The sequence below is a fragment of the Grampus griseus genome (assembly GCF_964374135.1).
Source record: "Grampus griseus genome assembly, chromosome: 12".
NCBI lineage: Eukaryota > Metazoa > Chordata > Mammalia > Artiodactyla > Delphinidae > Grampus > Grampus griseus.
Window position 1 is genome coordinate 40,164,801 of NC_139006.1, and position 18,070 is coordinate 40,182,870.

An 18,070-nucleotide genomic window follows, 5' to 3' on the forward strand; every position below is an offset into this window, starting at 1 on the left:
GCAGGCTCAGCGGCCATGGCTCACGGGCCCAGCCGCTCCGCGGCATGTGGGATCTTCCCGGACCGGGGCACGAACCCGCGTCCCCTGCATCGGCAGGCGGACTCTCAACCACTGCGCCACCAGGGAAGCCCTGTTTCTTTCTTGATATGCTTTCTTATTTTATTTCTTCAAATAGCATTGGATCTGCAGAGTTTGCTCACGCACAGCACTTCAGGAAGTCTTCCATTAGATGAAATAAGATGCTTCTAATCACTGTCCATTGTCCCCGCTCTTTCACTTTAGGATTTCAGAGTCGTGCCTGTTGCCTGAACCCACAGGGGCGGTGATGGGCATGGAGGGGCAGAGCGCAGGGTCGGGTACATTCAGACAGCAGGATCATCGCTGACGGTTGGGGTGGGAGGGAGTGGAGTTAGGATGATTCACAGAATGTCCAGGAATGACAGAGAAACCAGTATAGACGCCCAGGAACAACCCAGTGGGAGGCCGTGCAGCCAGGACAAACATGCAGCCCAGTCCGGGGCTCCTCCTGTGGAAACGCTGCTGATGCCCGACGGACGCCCTGATCTCCCCGTGTGTTACTCACCTCTGTCTCCCGGCTTCACCGAGTGTTCCCAGGCCAGAACCGGAGTCACCCGCGGGGGTATGGGAAATGCAGTTTTCAGCCTTCCTGGGAGTTGTGAGCCAGCCTTGGCCTCCGCCATTGTGACTCCCTGCAGAATCCACCTGCCCCCGAACTGGACCTGGGGAGGCCACCAAGGGACTCCAACCCCCAGCCCAGCATCAGCCCTGGGAGGGAGACCTCCGGGAGGCGAGGAGCCATAGGAAGGGTCCTCAGAGGGTCCCCTCCCTCCCCACACCATGCTTCCCTGAAAGGAGACACGTTCTAATCAGACTCCACGGATAACTAAACCCCAGGACTCTGAGCTCAGCCACAAGCAGCACCACCAACCTACAGCCCTCCAGCCGGGACCAAACCCAGACCTCTCCTCCAGGACGCTTGCTCAGGCATCCCTCCCCAGGTCCTACCGCCCCCCTCCCAGGCCCCGCAGGAGTCCACTCATGTTCTGTGGGGCCTTTGCTTAGGCCTGTCATAGCGCTCACACAGGTATTTGACCTCTTCGTAGCTTGTCCTCACCCCCCTGAGGGTGTGACTCTGTCTTAGTCCAACAGCCGTCTCCACAGTGCTCAGTGCACAGTACTCCTTCCTGTGATGCTTGTTGAATGAACAAGTAGAAGGGGTGTTTCTGAGGACTGTCCCCAGGCTATTAAAAGTGGCTAGTTTTATGAAGATACATCACTGCCCCGGCAAATGACGGCCACACCCTCTGCATCAGCAGGAGCAAGGGCTGTTTCCCAGGAGCCCTCAGCCCGGTACCTCGTCCCTGCGGCATCTCCATAGACATGGTGCTGGACAGTCAGAAGGAAGGGCCTGGACGGGGACAAGGATGCTCTGACATGGACCTCAGAACCCTGCTTCCCTGCGAGTCACTGTCACACCCGCAGTGAAAGTTGCTAAGCCCGGTGACGACAACAGAGGGCGTCCAGCTGCACCTGCGTGCAGGTGCCGAGCCCCATCAAGGTCCCCCAGCCCTACCTGCCCCGCCAGGTGTCTCTCCCACATCCGCCTCACAGCCTGGACGGCACCACCAGCCAGGCACGCGGTGCTCCTTCAGAGTCGCTCACAGATGCTGCACCCTGCATGTTAAACCCCAGAGCGCCGAGGCCTTTTGCGGAGGTCACGCCTGGCTTCTACGGTCTCTGCCAACCTCGGAGTTCCCTGGCTTTCAGCGGCTGGCTTACCCGGCCCTCAGGCAACTCAGGTCGCCGGAACGTCTCAGAACCGGCATCATGTGATCACAGTGTAAGTAACAGCCCCACTTTGAGCGGAGCAACACGTGATTTTCCTTTCACGTTTCCTGCTTTCGCTTATGGCAAGGGACACACTTTGGATTGAATCTAGCGTAGCGTTAGAGGGCCGTTTTCCCAGGTCAGTGCTGGGCAGGGGGACCTTCATCCCATCACTGGAGCCCCTCTCCACGTCTGGGGGGTGAACCGAAGCCTCTGCCTTGGTCCTTCTCACCACCACCCACGCGCATGCACGTGCACAACCTGGTCCTCGCTGCCCTGCCCTTTCTGTGGCCCAGCGTGGCCGTCTGTGCTCAGGTGCACACGTTGGGAAGATGACGGGATTTACTGGCACGCTTAGATTGAAGACGAGCTACAGGCTGTGCTCACTCCTGTCAGATAACCAGCACTTGAGCCCACAGTCCCACGAATCATTACCAGGGATGGATTGCCTTTCAAAACAGCAGGCCTACTGGCTGACCTCGATGAGCAGAAGCCACTTCCGCGGGCGTGGAAGTCCTTCCTGGACGTAAGGGCATCGCAACTTCTCCTCGGGGTGTCTCCCAGCTAATTCATTAAAGGACATCCGGCACGGACCATTTGCCAGCTAACGCCCGTTCATGTGAGCTCATTGACGGGGCACTCTTTAGCTCCGAAGATAGACTTTTAGAGCTAGAAGGAACTCGGAGACTGTCTAGTCCTGTGGTTTGCAGACTTTTTCTTTTTTCGCTGAAAAAAACCGTTCTTCTAACACGGGTTTACACAGAACACCAGTCAATAAAACCCCTAACATCAGAGTTATTCCAGAAAAGCGGGAGTGGGGATGAGAAGCCCACTCATGTCCACTCTGTCCCCCATGGCCCCATCAGTGAAACCACAGTCCTTATCCATCCCTGAAGCCAGGGAGCCATCGGCATGGGAGAGAGCTGGCTCGGACAGGATCCTGGTCCCAGCAAATTAACTAACCTTTCTGGTCCCAGGCTTACTCACCTATAAAATCGGCTATAATGTCAACCTCAGAATTCTGTGAACATTAACTAGAAAATTAGGTATGAACACTCTGATCACCCTGCCAGCCTGTTAGTAGATACTCATTAAATGTTAACTTTAGTCACATGTTTGTCTGGTCACAGAGCCACTTGATCAGTCTTTCTAGGTGACATGGCAAATCTCAATCCTGTTCATGGTGAGGTAGCCAGTGAGTGTTTCTACAAACAAAAGGGATTCATCTGCAGCTCTGCTTTTTTACTTGGTCTTTACGTTGTTTTCCTCAATGGTACATGCTTATTTTTAAAAATCTGGAAAGTACATAAAAATAAAAGGAAGACTAAAAATTACTGAGTCTCGCCTCAAAGGCATCATTAACATGTTGGTCTATTTCCTTCCAGTCTTTTTTTCCCCCCTAGTGCATGGGCTTATAGGGAATATGACAAGATGATTGTTTTGTTTTGATCTTTCTTGCTAGTGCTAAGAGGCCCTGCCAAACCCCACCTTTCAAAACAAGCGATTAGAAGCTGGTTGCTGAGAAGAGGAACAGATGTTGCCTGCCTTTTTCACTATAACTGAAACATCAAACCTTCCATAGCTGTAAACACTCTTCTCAGATCAAGCTTGTAAATTATGCCATTTTCTGGGAAGAGTCCCAGCCTTAAACCAGCTCCTCTTCTCTCAACCAGTTGCCAAGGCCTGTCTGAGCCTCGTTGCCTTTTATCCACATTAGTCATTGCCTTCTCTTTTCTAGCGTGGATTTGTGGTTTGGCTTGGCGACCCTCCACTTACGAAATGAATTGCAAGCAAGATGCTCGACTTTCCTAAGTAGGCAAACCCCACTTGATCAACAGCTCATCCACACCTCTAAGACCACTGAGCCTTCTCCGGCTCTCGGCCCTCACCCCATCATCCTCTGGGCTGCCGCGCCATCACCATGGGACCAGGAGTCGAAAATCTGGGAGCTGTAAAGGAATCTATGAGTTCAGAAGTAGAGAGCGCGAGAGGAAATTGTGAAAAAATAGGAACAGCTTGGAAGGAAGGATCCTGAGAAGGAAAAGGAGGCTCAGAGAGGGAGGTGGAAATAAGGCAAACTTGACCTCTTTTAAAATGTTATGGAGGGTCAGCCCCAAACCGGGAAACCACGAGACAAGCCCAACTTTCTCTTATTTCTTCGCCCTCTTACCCCCTCTGACCTGCTACTCCTGCAACCACAGCTCTTGATGGTACTCTTGGGCTAGTGCAGTTACATTGTAGGCCAAAAGGGCATTGTGTGGGCTAATGGCCATTCATAACATCGTGTCAGTGGGAAGTGCATTCTGAGTTCCAGAGGACCGACTCATAAGCTTTCGGATAACAACCCACTGCTGAGGGGGAGATGCAGGCATTGTATTGAGGACCAGCCCCAGGACTGTGCATAACGGGAGTGACGTGGGTGCCCACACGTTCTTATTTCCTGAAACATATGGACATCAGTAAGCATTTCTGTATGTACGGATCCAAACAAAAGGAATTAGGAATGAACCCAGTTAACCTGTGATTCGAGGCTATGTAAAATAACCAAGCTAGTGATTTCAGCAAAAAACAGTTTCTGAGACGTGTGTGGGTACAGACCCATTCAGATAACCACACCTGATTGAAAGTCACTGGGTTAGTTTTATTATAAATGTATCAGAGACCATGTGATGAAGAAAATGGCGTCCGAGTGGAGCACAAGGTATCTCAGGGGGCGTGTTTTAAAATAGCAGCTTCCACATGGTGTTTATGTCCTTAGCTTTTTGGCATTGGGGCATTTCAGATGAGGTCATCCTCTTGGGTCCATTTCCTGAGTTGATTATTTGGTGACACAGAGAACAGCTTCTTCTATTTTTAGAGAGGGCCTCTAAGCCTAAATGCTGCCTGCCTGGCTCCCAGCCCATCCCCCCCTTCCTCCCCACCCATTTTCCCAAAAGACATCTCTTTTCGTTGTGGAAAATTGCACATTCACAAATTGTGTTTCTTTCCTCACACCAAGCATATTTCCACACAGAGACAGATTCAGGAATGAGCTCATGGATGAATCATGCTATTACCCCGCTGTTTATAGGAGCTGCCTTTAGACAAAGATTTTAGTGTAAGCTGTGTTACGGTCCCTTCATTGTCTGCCAGTTACCGAAGCCGGGTAGAGGGATGGTTTATCAATGAAGTGCTGAGTGTGAGAGGGGCTGGGCTTCTGGACTAAAAGCTGCTTGGATTTCACTTTTTCCTGTCATTCCTGGGCCTTGTTCCATCGACTGAACTGTGATATTATAATGTTCTGCTCTGATACAAGGAAGCAGACCCAATCCAAGATGGCAGCTGTACGGTATCTGAAGAAGCGACGGTTAGGACCACTTAGACTATGATAAATGCTGTTGGTTGAGTTCCAGTGGACGTATGATCTCTTAATTAAAATGAGCTCACAAGTGGTATTTTCTTTCCTAATCCAGCTTTCAAGCTTTGCTTTCTTTACAGCAAATCTCTCTCTTTTTTTTTTTTAGGACGCAGAAATCCTGTTAATATTTAACTGGCTTTTTTTTGTTGAATTTTTGAATTTTATTTATTTTTTTATACAGCAGGTTCTCATTAGTTATCTATTTTATACATATTAGTGTATATGTGTCATTCCCAATTAACTGGCTTTTAAATTATTTACACATCAAAGTGCTCAACCTATTGTGATTCTTTAAAGAGCAGGTGTCCAGTGGAGCTCCGGGCTGGCATTCCAAGGTTTTGACCTTGGGGCTCCACGAGAGGAATGATTAGGGACAGAAGTAAGGCCCTCCCCACCTTGGAAGCAGAAAACCCTGGAAACTAGTTAATTGATCACACACACACTTGTTCCATCTACTTCCCGGGGGTTAAGTATTTGAATCTTTTTTTTTTCTTTTTTAAGTAAGAGGAATTTTGGTTCATTGCTCCCTAAGGAAAGTTCCTTAGCTTGAATTTCTTGTTATCTCATAGGGAATTTTATTTGATCAGTTCCACGCATTATGGCTCAGTGAGCTTTAAAAAAAGGAAACGCAAGATCATTTTGCCTATTACACAAGATGAAATCAGGAGTTGGCCATTGTGTGATGAATAGCGACCTGGGTAACCCTCTTTGGGCACCAGGATATCTAGACTGGCCATCTGCTTGGACCGGATGACTTCACAACTGTGAAATCATGTACATTCACTTTATGCCGTGGGAGCCGAAACTAAGAGGTCCGGGGGTTTCCAGTCATGAAGCTACAGGCTTTCAGGAGAGCTGCATTAAATGACTTCCAGTGCTGTCCTGTGAAGGATGGGTTTACACCCCCAAAAAGAACCAACCTACATTTCTGCTCCTTGCTTAAGGGTACAACTGCTGATTGGCTGTGTCCCCAACTGCGTTTTCATCTTCTGTTTTAATCTCCCCGCAATCGTCTGCGAGCCCCTCCCCCATCCCCCCTTGAACCGCTGCCATCCACTCCCCAACCCATCGGCCACATGTTGTAAAAAAAATCTTTGAGCTGAGTTTTCAAAGCATGTTTATTGCCTACAGCCTCTGCAAAAGTTGACAGACTTGAAGAGAATGAGAAATGAGCTCTTGTACCTAAATAAGTCGGAGCTGTAGCATCCCCCAGGCCTGTGGAAGAGAAGGAATCAGACCTTTGCATTGTCCAGTTTCTTAACTAGTGGTCTGTTAGTGCATCTGCCCAAATGAGATTTTCTCCTATGATCTGACTGACCATGTTTGTCTCTGAGCGCAAGCTATAGCATTTAAACCTTAATGCATACAGTTTTGGACAATATCCACATCTGGTATTTGAACTTGCCTTCATTCTATTTTCAGAATAAATAAATTAATTTATTTATTATAAATTAATTAATTAATTATAAATTAATTAATATTTGAACTCTAGAGGTATCTGGGAAAAGATAATCTTCTTGGCTTTTCAAAGAAATAGAAAAGTCCAACTTCAGTTTGCTTTTAATTACTTTCAGCTGTAGTTCTATTCTCCAGCTCAACCTCTCGGTACTGGAAGGTTAATGCTGGCATTTGAACCAAAGAGATATTTCTATTTTCATACACCATTTTAATGAGAATTCAAAAGGATCATCTTAGAAAACATCAAGATTTTATCACTACTCCTCTGGGACTTCTGCTTAATTCTTTTCTCACTGGCGACTCTCTTTGGATGAACCAGCAACACCATTCAGAATTCCCTTCTGTGGTTGACTTCAACTCTTGGCTCCCAAAACAGTGGGGCATCAAGGACCACGGGTCTTTTGCTTGCTTGACACTTACATGTAAGTCCTGAGCAGTTACTTTGTCTGTAAATTAGGTGTCACGATGTGAAGTTACAGTTTATGTAAGTCAAACAGACGACAGCAATTTCGTATGGTTCTTGTTAATGTACTCATCCCTCAGTATCCACGGGGAGTTGGTTCCAGGACCCCCGGTGGAACCAGAATCCACGGATATTCAAGTCCCTTATATAAAATGGCACAGTATTTGTATATAACCTACACACATCCTCTTGCATACTTTGAATCATCTCTAGGTTACTTAGACTACCTAATACAATGTAGATGCTATGTCAATAGTTACCAGCATAGGGCAAATTCAAGTTTTGCTTTTTGGAACTTTCTGGAATTTTTTTCCAAATGTTTTTGATCCGAGGTTGGTTGAATCTATGGATGTAGAACCTGCGGATACGGAGGGCCAACTGTATACGTTTCAGCAACTCTTATGAGAGCACTTAGCTAAGGCACCTCGAGAAGTTGGTCAGTCTCTTTTGAAAGAAGTATTTTTTATATCCTAAGAGTCTCAATATATACAATTCAAAAGCTGTTAAAAGAGACCGACATTATAGAAATAGATTTGATGTGTTTCATTTTCCGTGCATACGTGGCTGTGTAAGTGGACGTGTGTACGTGAGCACTCTTAATTCAATGCCGCCAAAACGGCAGCCCCGAAGTTAGTAACAACCCCTTCCTGAATCTGAGGCAGAAAAAATGGAAAAGTGTGCCCTCAGCTGCCACCAGGAAGCAGTCAATTTTCTAGAGCAGTTATGATATTTATAACCAGGTCAGTGAAGTTTCTGAAATGCGAGTGTAGCCAACACAGATGCACCAGCTTTGGTGTACAAGAAATGCAGCATTTTTTTTTTAGTTTATGTAATATAAATAATATCAACTCCCTTCTACAAGGCTGGAGGGCAATTCAGACTTAATGATCACTGGGCACCCCCTTCTCCCCTCCAGGATGCACAAAGGACCTGAAATGCTGTGAACTTGGGGAGCACTGTCGCTCATTGTTCATTGGTGTGCTCTGGCTCCATCCACAGGGTCCGGCTTCTGTCCCCCCGCCCACTCTGGGTCTCTTCTGTGAGCTGGGGCCTGGGATGGAGACATCCCCAGAGGCAATGGGAAGAAAGTGGCCAGGCCACTGCAAAAAGGCTGACTTATTAGTCCAGTCCAGTAGCCACATGTGGCTATTTAAATTTTAACTAAAATTACCCAAAATTAACAATTCAGTTTCTCAGTCAACTGGTCACACTGCAAGGACTCCGTTGCCACATGGGGCTCGTGGTTGCCCTGCAGGACAGCTCAGATGGAGGAGATTCCCTCACTGTGGGAGTTGCTGTTGGGCTATAATAAGCAGTGTGTGTTTTCTCAGTAGCCGGTGAGCGTGGATGCACTATTCTCCTGGCTTCTCTTCTTTCTCGGCATGCCGTAGTTATTTAGAAAGTAGAAAGATACAAGCGAAGCACCAGCGGGAAGAGTGGCTGCAAGAAGCAGAAGGGCACAGTAATTCTCGAAAGATGAGTGCCCGCAGTCACGGGTAGTGGAGTTTTGCCCGTCACGCTTTCTCTTCCGTGTGGTCCAAAGTGTCCAGGAGCTGTTTGGACAGTCTAAGAATCCCTGTTCCTTTAAATGGGACTTGGGGTCTGTCTCACGGAGAGGAGTCTTGCATTTCATGTGTGCACAGGAAGTATAACTTTTCCTATGGCTCCATTTCCCACGGGGGAGGAGTGAAACAGAAGAGTGTGGAGTGAAGGTGGCTGGTTTGGTTCTGCGAACTGGGATGTGTGCGTCCAGTATCGAGGGGCCGGCTGGCAAAGGCGAAGGCAAAGCTGCCCCAGGGAAGCAGTGAGCCTGGGAGCAAACTGAGACAGATGCAAAGGGGCACGATGGAAAACCACCACCTTCTGTGCTGTCTTTATGAACCAGGAAAGAGTCAGACTAGCTCCGTTCAGTAAAGCACTTCTTTAAGCATCTTCACACATCAGACACCAAGTAGACAGGATACAGACATGGATTGAGACTCTGTACCTGCCTGTGGCCAGCTCTCCATCCAGGAGCGCTCTTGTTTTTTAATTTGTATTTTGTATTGGAGCATAGTTGTCTAACAATATTGTATTAGTTTCAGGTGTACCGCAGGGTGATTCAGTTATACATATACATGTATCTATTCTTTTTCAACAGGAGCACTCTTAATAGGGACCTATTTTAATACTCCTTATTTATTTTGGTCTTCTCATCCCATAAAGATGTTCCCTGCTTTTGTATTAGTTTCAGTCCTAAATGACATTCTCCATCTGGGTGAAGTGGAAACAAGGAGACAGTTCTTTGGGAGCTGGGAATTTGAGGCACGTGCTTGCTGGGTTAGGCTTTGGAAAAGCAGTAAGTCCGCAGAAGCACGCCGTGGGTCCTTTAACCAAAGGCCAGGCTCTGCTTCTTTGTACCAGCTCAGCCCCTGGTCTTCCGCCGTTGGGCCTCTCCATCCTTTCCCACCACTGCTATTTTTGCCTCCATGTCTTGTCGGGTTCTTGCTCTGAAGGCATTTCCCTTTTTAGCTGCCCTGGTGCAGTCATCGTCTCCATCCTTAATTGCTTGAGGAAGTCTTTTGAGAGCTGCCCCGATGGCTCATGTAGGAGGTGAGGCAGCTGGGCACGTGGTCTCTGGGTACCTGAGGTCCTGAGGTTCTGGTGGCCTTGCTGAGCCCTGCTCTGCTCCAGCCCACCTGGTCCTTCCAGGTTTGGATTTGAGGCCAATAACTGGAAAACAGGTTTCTCTGTTGGCATGGCATGTTCATAAAGTGATATGACTCACATCAGCCTGGACCTCAGAGCCCTTGGTGGGTGTGGCCCCAGCAGAGGAGGCCCCTGCGGGAGAACTCAGACACATCCCGAGAGCGCTTCTGTTGCTCAGAACATCTTAGGGGCTCTCGAGGGGGTGATTTGCACCTTCTAACGAAGTATTTGCAATTCTGTGGGTTACTGTCCTGTTCGGTACTGTCCTTAAGGAGTGAGTTTGATGTTTGGAATACCTGAAGTCATTTACAGTGAAATCTGGTCAGTTGAGGTAGGGAGACACTGATTCAACTAGTAAGTGTTCAAGGTTTTAAAAAATATTATAGGGCTTCCCTGGTGGCGCAGTGGTTGAGAGTCCTCCTGCCGATGCAGGGGACACGGGTTCGTGCCCCAGTCCGGGAAGATCCCACATGCCGCGGAGCGGCTGGGCCCGTGAGCCATGGCCGCTGAGCCTGCGCGTCCGGAGCCTGTGCTCCGCAGCGGGAGAGGCCACAGCAGTGAGAGGCCTGCGTACCGCAAAAAATAAATAAATAAATAAATAAATAAATAAATAAATAAAATTTAAAAATTATATATACACACCCAAACACACATACATACACATGCACTGTATAGATACATGTAAAGTTTGAAGACTGGAATGGGTTGGTTGTTTTTTGTTGTCATTGTTGTTTTCTCCATGACGTTAGTGTTCATTCCAAAAGGGGTTCCAGAGAAATCCTGAGCTTGACACGACCTTGGCCTCCCAAGGAGACTACCTTAGAAAATATTGTACTTATTAGATGCAGGTCTTGGGTGTTTCTTACGGAAACTAATCAGATAGGATTAGGGAGTCAGTTCACGCATGGGACGCCCATAGACAAGGATGACTGCTCAACAAAGTGAGAGAATACTTTCCTCCTTAGAAGGTGGGAGGGGGCGGCCTCTCGTCTCTTCCCCGCCTCTCACCCGGCTCCCTTTCTCTCTTTCCACGATTCCTTCACCTTTGGCCTGGAGAGTCTTGCCTTTACATTTTGTTCATTCTTGCTTAGGTTGTAGGAGACACCCCTGAATGGGGTGCCTCCCTCCAGCCCACACGGCAAGATGCTGCCAGCCTGGGGCGGCTTTGACTGATAAGCACCGTGTGGTAGAGCCAAGCTGAAGAGAGAGCTTCCAAACGTAGCTGCAGTTTGGAATCACCTGGGGAGCGTTTAAAACTCCTGCCACCCACGTCCAACTGAATCAGAGTGAATGTCTGGGGATGGGAGCCAGACACAGTACAGGCGTACCTCGTTTTGTTGTGCTTCACAGATACTGCGTTTTTGTGGGGGTTTTTTTTCACAAATTGAAGGTTTGTGGCAACCTTGCATTGTCAGATGATGGTGAGCATTTTTTAGCAATATTTTTTAATTAAGGTATGTACATTGTTTTTTTAGACATAATGCTATTTCACACTTAATGGACTACAGCATACTGTAAACATAATTTTTATAAGCACTGGGAGACCAAAAAATTCATGTGACTCGCTTTATTGCAATATTTGCATTGCAGGGGTGATCTGGAACTGAACCCGCAGTATCTCTGAGCCTGTAGTTTGTCAAAGTTCCCAGGTGATTCTAACATGCAGCGAAAGTCTGAGAACTACTGTAAGCGGGGGGATTGTCCATGGAAATGTGAGCAGTTACCCCTGAGCAGAGGCACAGCCAGCCCGAGGCCACGTGCTGCACAAGATACAGCGTTAGATGCAAAACCGGTCTCTACAGCCCACTGTTAGGGTGACCTCGGTGAGCTGTCTACCTGCTCTGGGTTCTTTTTTCTCATCTGTAAAATAGGAAAATAATTGCAATGCCTGTCTGATAGGATGATTTTAAAGAATGAAGTGGAGGATGTGTGAAAGTCTTTGTAAATTGTGAAGTGCTCTATAAATGCTTGCTGTTAACACCAGAGATTATTCTTTTATCATTGTCTAAGTGGCCTGGCAAGGAAGCTGGGGTGGCTATTGTGGCCTTAATTCCTTCGTTACTAGTAGTAAAGCTGAGAACTCTTTAGGGTAAGAATTTCTTTCTCCCATCTAATGGGGGGTGGCAGGGAGAGCTGGTCTCCCCCCGGCTTCCGGTTAGCCGACCAGCTAAGAGCCAATGACCTTGCCGAGCGGGAAGGGACATCGGTAATCCATTGGCTTCTGAGCCTGACTCTCGTCTTCAGGCTCTCTGTTCGATCGGATTTCGTTTATTTCAAAGTGGGTAGAACTACCTACCCACAGAGTGTCGCTGAGAAGGAGGGACAAAGAGGGGGTCTCATCCGGCAGGGCTCTCTGTCATTTTTGCAAGTGTGACTGTAGTGTCCCGTCAGGAGACATCTCCGTGGCTCCTTTGGGTGCAAGCAGAACCATTTTTATCCTCGGCTTGTCCCCCCCCAGGGATTTGAAATTGGATGGAGGGAGACAGTCAGCAGGAGCGGTGAGCCTGAAAGAGATCATTGGCCTGGAAGGCGTGGAGCTGGGCGCTGACGGGAAGGTAAGGCTGCCTGGCTTCCAGGCCACCAGCTTTTTCGACAGACACAAGGGTCAGGAAGCAGAGGCTGTGTGATGGACCACGAGCTGCACTCGTGCTGGTTAACCCGATGTGGGACACGTTTCTGGGTGCGTGACGCCAGCCTGTCCCCGATCCCGGGTGTGCACGTGGGTTAAATAGCAGCACAGCTATTTCGCCACTAATGCTGGTCCTGACCAGTTCAGTCACCCGCTCTTATCCTCAGGGGATATGTTCCAAGACCCCCCGTGGATGCCTAAAACCTTGGGTGGTACAGAACCCTATGTATACCATATTTTCCCCTATACATGCATACCAATAAGAAAGTTTAATTTATAAATTAGGCACAGTAAGAGAATATCCGAATTGCCAGCACCACTACTTTTGTGCTTTGGGGCCACTATTAAGTGAAATAAGGGTCACTTGAACACAAGCCCTGTGGTACCATGATAGTCAATCGGATAACCGAGATGGCTACTCAGTGACGAAGGGATGGGATCAGCTGGACAGAGGGATGATTCGCATCCCGGGCAGGTCGGTGCTTGATTTCATCATGCTACTCTGAGTGGCGCACAATGTAAAGCTCGTGAATTGTCTATTTCTGGAATTTTCCATTTAATATTTTTGGACCATGAGTAACTGAAATTGTGGGTAAGGGGAGACTACTTTGTCACACACACACACACACACACGCATGCGCACACACAGGTGCACGTTCCAGGATGGAGTGGCGGGTGGTTTGAACATGCATTGACGGTGGTGACGGCAGGCAGCAATCCCACTACTAGACAGTGTTTTTTGCTCCCCGTGGTCCTGAGAGGCTAGGAGTCCCTCAGCCTGAGAGAGTGACCACCGAGCAGGGGGCTGTCACATCCCACTTTCATCCACAATTCACTGAGCTGCTAGGTTGAAGTCTAAGGAGGGAAGGTTGAAATATGAACCTGACCTTTTTGTGCCGGATGCAGGCAGTCTTTGTAAACACTCCCAAAGCCTGTTTATGGAGACGACGCAAGTGTGTCTTTGGGGAAGTCGTCCAGTGTAGCTTGCTTGTAGGTAAAGCTGCTGGGGCAGCAAACGACCTACCCGTCACCCCTCCCGCAGAACAGCTGGTCACCCCCGTGCCCAAATGACATCGGCCTTGAGCTCACGTGTCGGGGTGTATGAGCCGTGTTTCTCCAAGTGGCTGAAAAGAAAAACACGTGTTGCCTCTTCATTCCTGAAGGTTGAGTGTTCACAGAGGAAGGAGGGAGGATGAAGTGAGAGGAGCATCATAGACACAGCATCTGCCAGAGGACCATGGGAGGGCACAGCCCCTTATCCGAGACTCTTTGGACCCGATATTCTAGAATTCTGCACTTGGTGGATTAGAAAAAGTACCACGATGTATGCCTCTCGTGTTAGACAGCATCCTAGCAGCTTCCGCGATAGTACCTTGTTATCAGACACACTAATATCTCTGCCCCATAACATGAATATTCACGCCAAGTGGGATAAATTAAAACTACAGATGGCCTCTAGTCAGTCCAGTTTAGGTTTTGGCACAAACGAGTGCCAAACAAATTTCATTTTTCGGACCTTGGATTTTAGAATTGCAGCGATGAGAATATGGACGTGAACCTGGCGTGGCAACGCAGCTTGGTCAGAACGCAAACCTAACACTGCCCGGGGTTAATCACCGGCCCGTTTTTGTCTTCACCTTTTAGACTGTTTCTTATACCCAGTTTCTGTTACCCACGAATGCCTTTGGAGCGCGGAGAAACACCTTAGACTCCATGTCCGCCTTCTCCCAGCTCCGTACCCTGAGCCACCGCAGCCTCTCCATCGGCCGGGCAAGCAGCACCCAGGGGAGTCTCGACGCAGGTAAGCTGGGGCCTGGCTGGTCTGGGTAGCTTGCAGCAGGAGGTGCCTTGGTGGACAGTGTGGCTCGGGTCTCCCTGTGCACATTGGAAGACAGGTGCCCTGGAGCGTGAGCTCATCCTGCAGGGGACGGGACTTTTGGGCAAGCCGATTGCGGGCCAGGCAGGCTCACAACCCTGCCGAGGGGCGAGCTCTTTAACGAGGGGCCTCAGTCGCCAGCCCCTGAGCTCCCATGAGGAGACATGCCCAGGCCGCCTTGCAGAGGTGGCTAGACTCCCCGGCTTCTCTCCACCACTCTGCTGCTCATCTCTCCAAGTACCTGGTTCTTGCCTACATTCTCCTAGTCCTCAGGTTTGGCCTTTCTTCAAATAATTGGGCCATACACGTACCATCAGGCGTGAGAACTTCCTCTGTGATTCTCACGGCGGGTGAGCTTACTCGGCTGCTGGCAGAAGACTTGCATGCTTCCAGCTTGGCCTGTCCAAGCCTTTGTGAGAATCCGCGCAGGCAGAAAAACGCTTTATGAGGCGGGATTATTTCCACTGTCAGAGAAATTCCAGGTGAACACGGAGCTCCTTAGGCCTGTCCAGGTGCTGAGTTCAGAAGCACTGTGCTGACGTGCCACCCCTGGTCACTGACGGCTGTTTGCACCGGTAGCTGTTCTGGTTTGCGTTCAGTCAGACCGCATAGCCTGCCCGGAACCATTCACACCAAACGTGCTTCTCACATGCAATAACTGGAGGCTCATTTGATCTGCAGGTTTAGAAAATGAGCCTTTTCCGTGCCACGTTTTAGAATCTGTGAGTGTTCACGGCATCTTTCATGCTCGTGAGGTTCTGTGCTCTCCCGGGTCAGGGAGATTAATACATAATTGTTTTAAATGGAAAAAACGGCAGAGAGTGTGAAGTGTTTGGTGAACCCCCCTGCCGGGGCATACACTTCACCGGCGTGCAGAGACACCTGCTGACGGTCAGAGCGAGCAGTGTGACTCTGAGCTCAGTGACCTGAAGCCACCCTTTCTTCAGTGTAACTTTGTACCAGGCGTTCACCCGGCTGCTTCTGCTTCAGGACGTCCCGGGTCTTAGTCATCATTTTGCGTGTGATCCTCAGGTAGCGACCTGGGAGAGTTTATGGACTATGACCCGAATCTCCTGGACGACCCCCAGTGGCCTTGCGGCAAGCACAAACGAGTTCTGATCTTTCCTTCGTACATGGTGAGTGGCGGTGGCGGGGTGGCAGGGGAGCTGACCCCCTCAGCCTCCTCGGAGAACTTGGAGGTGCCTTGCTCATCCTAATGGCCAGTGGTTCTTCCTGGGGTTGGGGGCTTGTTCAGACACTGCTCTGCCTGGTTCTTCTCGAGGACCTCCCCCACTCGCCGCCACATGTGGGTCACTCAGGGAAGGACCAGCATCACATCCAGGGTTCTTCCGGCCACCTGGCCCAGGTACAGCACTTCAGAGGGCTTGAGGAGGCTGGATTGCCGGCAGCTATGAGAGCTGGTTGCAGGTTGCAGCTTCACCTCTGAGGGTATGTTTGTCCATGGACCCCACTAGGTAGGGCATCACCAATCATGCCCGTCGCCGGCAGCGCTGAGTTCAAGTTCAGCTGTTTGGAGTTCCTCGGTGACCGTAGGCCTCTGCACACACTCTGAGCAAACATTTGGCACTGGGTTCTGGATGACAGGATCATCTCCTGGGAAAGTGAAAGTAGGACAGTGTGGGTGTTAAATGCAAAACCTTTCCTTGCTGTTTTTATTTCACGGGCTTTTCCTCTTTTTCCCTTTGTGTCATTTGGTTTCTACTTTTGGCAGACCACCGTTTCCCACCACTCTGGCCGCTGTTTCTCCAGACACCAGTGGGGTCTGACAGGGTCTTGTGCACTTTCACTGGGCAGACTTGTCCTGACTTGGATGTGGGCAGAGCCTGGGCTGCTATGGGGTTGTGGGAGCCGGGCTTTTAGAGAAACCCACCGCGCCAGGCCTGCCACGCACACCATCAGGTAGAGAGCACCGACCCAGGATGTCCCCACCGCCGCCCTGCCGGGCCCGGAGGGGCGAGCGCAGCTGAAAACGTCCTACTCTGGTTCCCTTGCTCCTCCCCTGCTGGCTGATGTCAGAAGCCCTGGCCCCAGGAGTGAGCAGGGGGTCCTTTTTCTGTTCCAGGCTCCTGTGTCTGCAAAGACCAGAGTGGGACCCCACCCCATGCACTAACTCTAAGCTTAGCATTCTCGGCGGTGAGACCCCCCCCCCCGCCGCCCCAACTCCCCAGCTTCTCTTCTCACGGAGCATCTGGCAAGTAGCTGACGTCAGAGAAACACCAGGCAGAACTCAGGCCCTCACTGCTCACTTTCAATGTATATCCTCTTGTAATTGGGCAGATAGCTCAGAGATCATTCTAAAATGCCACACTGAGGGACTTCCCTGGTGGTCCAGTGGTTCAGAATCTGCCTTCCAATGCAGGGGACGCGGGTTCGATCCCTGGTCTGGGAACGAAGATCCCACATGCCGCGGGGCACCTGAGCCCACACTCCAGCAACTAATGAGCCCGTGTACCGCAACTACAGAGCCCACGCGCTCTGGAGCCCGTGCACCACAATTAGAGAGAAGCCTGCGCGCCGGAGCGAAAGATCCTGCATGCCACAACTAAGACCCGACGCGGCCAAAATTAAAATAAATAAATAAATATTTTAGGGGCTTCCCTGGTGGCGCAGTTGTTAAGAGTCCGCCTGCCAATGCAGGGGACACGGGTTCGAGCCCTTGTCCGGGAAGATCCCACATGCGGCGGAGCAACTAAGCCCGTGCACCACAACTACTGAGCCTGCGTTCTAGAGCCCGCGAGCCACAACTACTAAAGCCCACGCGCCTAGAGTCCATGCTCCGCAACGAGAGAAGCCACTGCAATGAGAAGCCCGTGCACCACAACGAAGAGTAGACCCCGCTCGCCGCAGCTAGAGAAAGCCCGCACGCAGCCACGGAGGCCCAGTGCAGCCAAAAATAAATAAATAAGATAAATAAATTAAATATCATTAAAAAATAATAATAATAAATAAGTAAATAAATATTTTAAAACATAAAATAAAATGCCACATTGAATCAGAATGAATCGCCAAAGGCATTTTGTTTAAAATTGCCCTGTCTCCTCTCTCTCCTGTCCTTATTCTCCAACTCCTAACACAGAAAGCAAAACCAGAGCCATATAGAGTTATTTTTTTTCTGCCTGTGACCTGTTAGATTATTTACTTCTTTCTAAAAACGAGGACTTGTCCGTATCAGCTGGCCCATGATAAGTGTCCGATAAATGACCAGAATCCTTACCCTGATGTCATGGAGGGAGCAACTGAAAGTTCGTGACTTGTGTAACAGTAAGGGTTCTTCATGTTGTTCACTGCTTTATTTATTAAGGTTCACTTTATTAAGTAATTTGGGCAGGAAACTGTGGCTCGGGGAGTCTGAGTGAGGCTGTCAGAGTTGACAGACAGGAAGTGAGGGGCTGAGGCTAGAACCCTGGGCTTAACACTCTTCCTACTGTGCCTCTGAATCCACGTCCCTCAGCAGCCAGTGGCAGAACCCCCCTCAGGGTAAAACGTGAAGATGATTCTCTGGGCCAACAGTTTAACAGATTTCTAGGTAACCAAGAGAATAAGAAGGTGCACTGTTTTTGATTGGCGTTGGGGTTTGGAGGGGAGCTCTTCTGTAGTCATGTTACGTCTGGTGATCACATCGACCTCTCCTTTTATAGGCCTGGTGTCTGGCTGGTGTGGCTCTGATTTTTTTTTTTTTTCTTTAAATGA

General features: G+C 49.4%; 1 protein-coding gene across 1 annotated transcript in view; it reads left to right on the top strand.

Annotated features, from left to right (window-relative positions):
* The window catches only part of CABLES1 (Cdk5 and Abl enzyme substrate 1), a gene marked incomplete at its 5' end in the record, with an annotated part of 105,302 nt that overhangs the window by 70,744 nt on the left and 16,488 nt on the right, over positions 1-18,070 (top strand). The window contains 3 exons of the mRNA XM_082667663.1: positions 12,313-12,409; positions 14,128-14,284; positions 15,392-15,495. Of these exons, the coding sequence (XP_082523789.1) occupies positions 12,313-12,409; positions 14,128-14,284; positions 15,392-15,495 (358 nt within the window). The remainder of the gene's footprint in view (positions 1-12,312; positions 12,410-14,127; positions 14,285-15,391; positions 15,496-18,070) is intronic.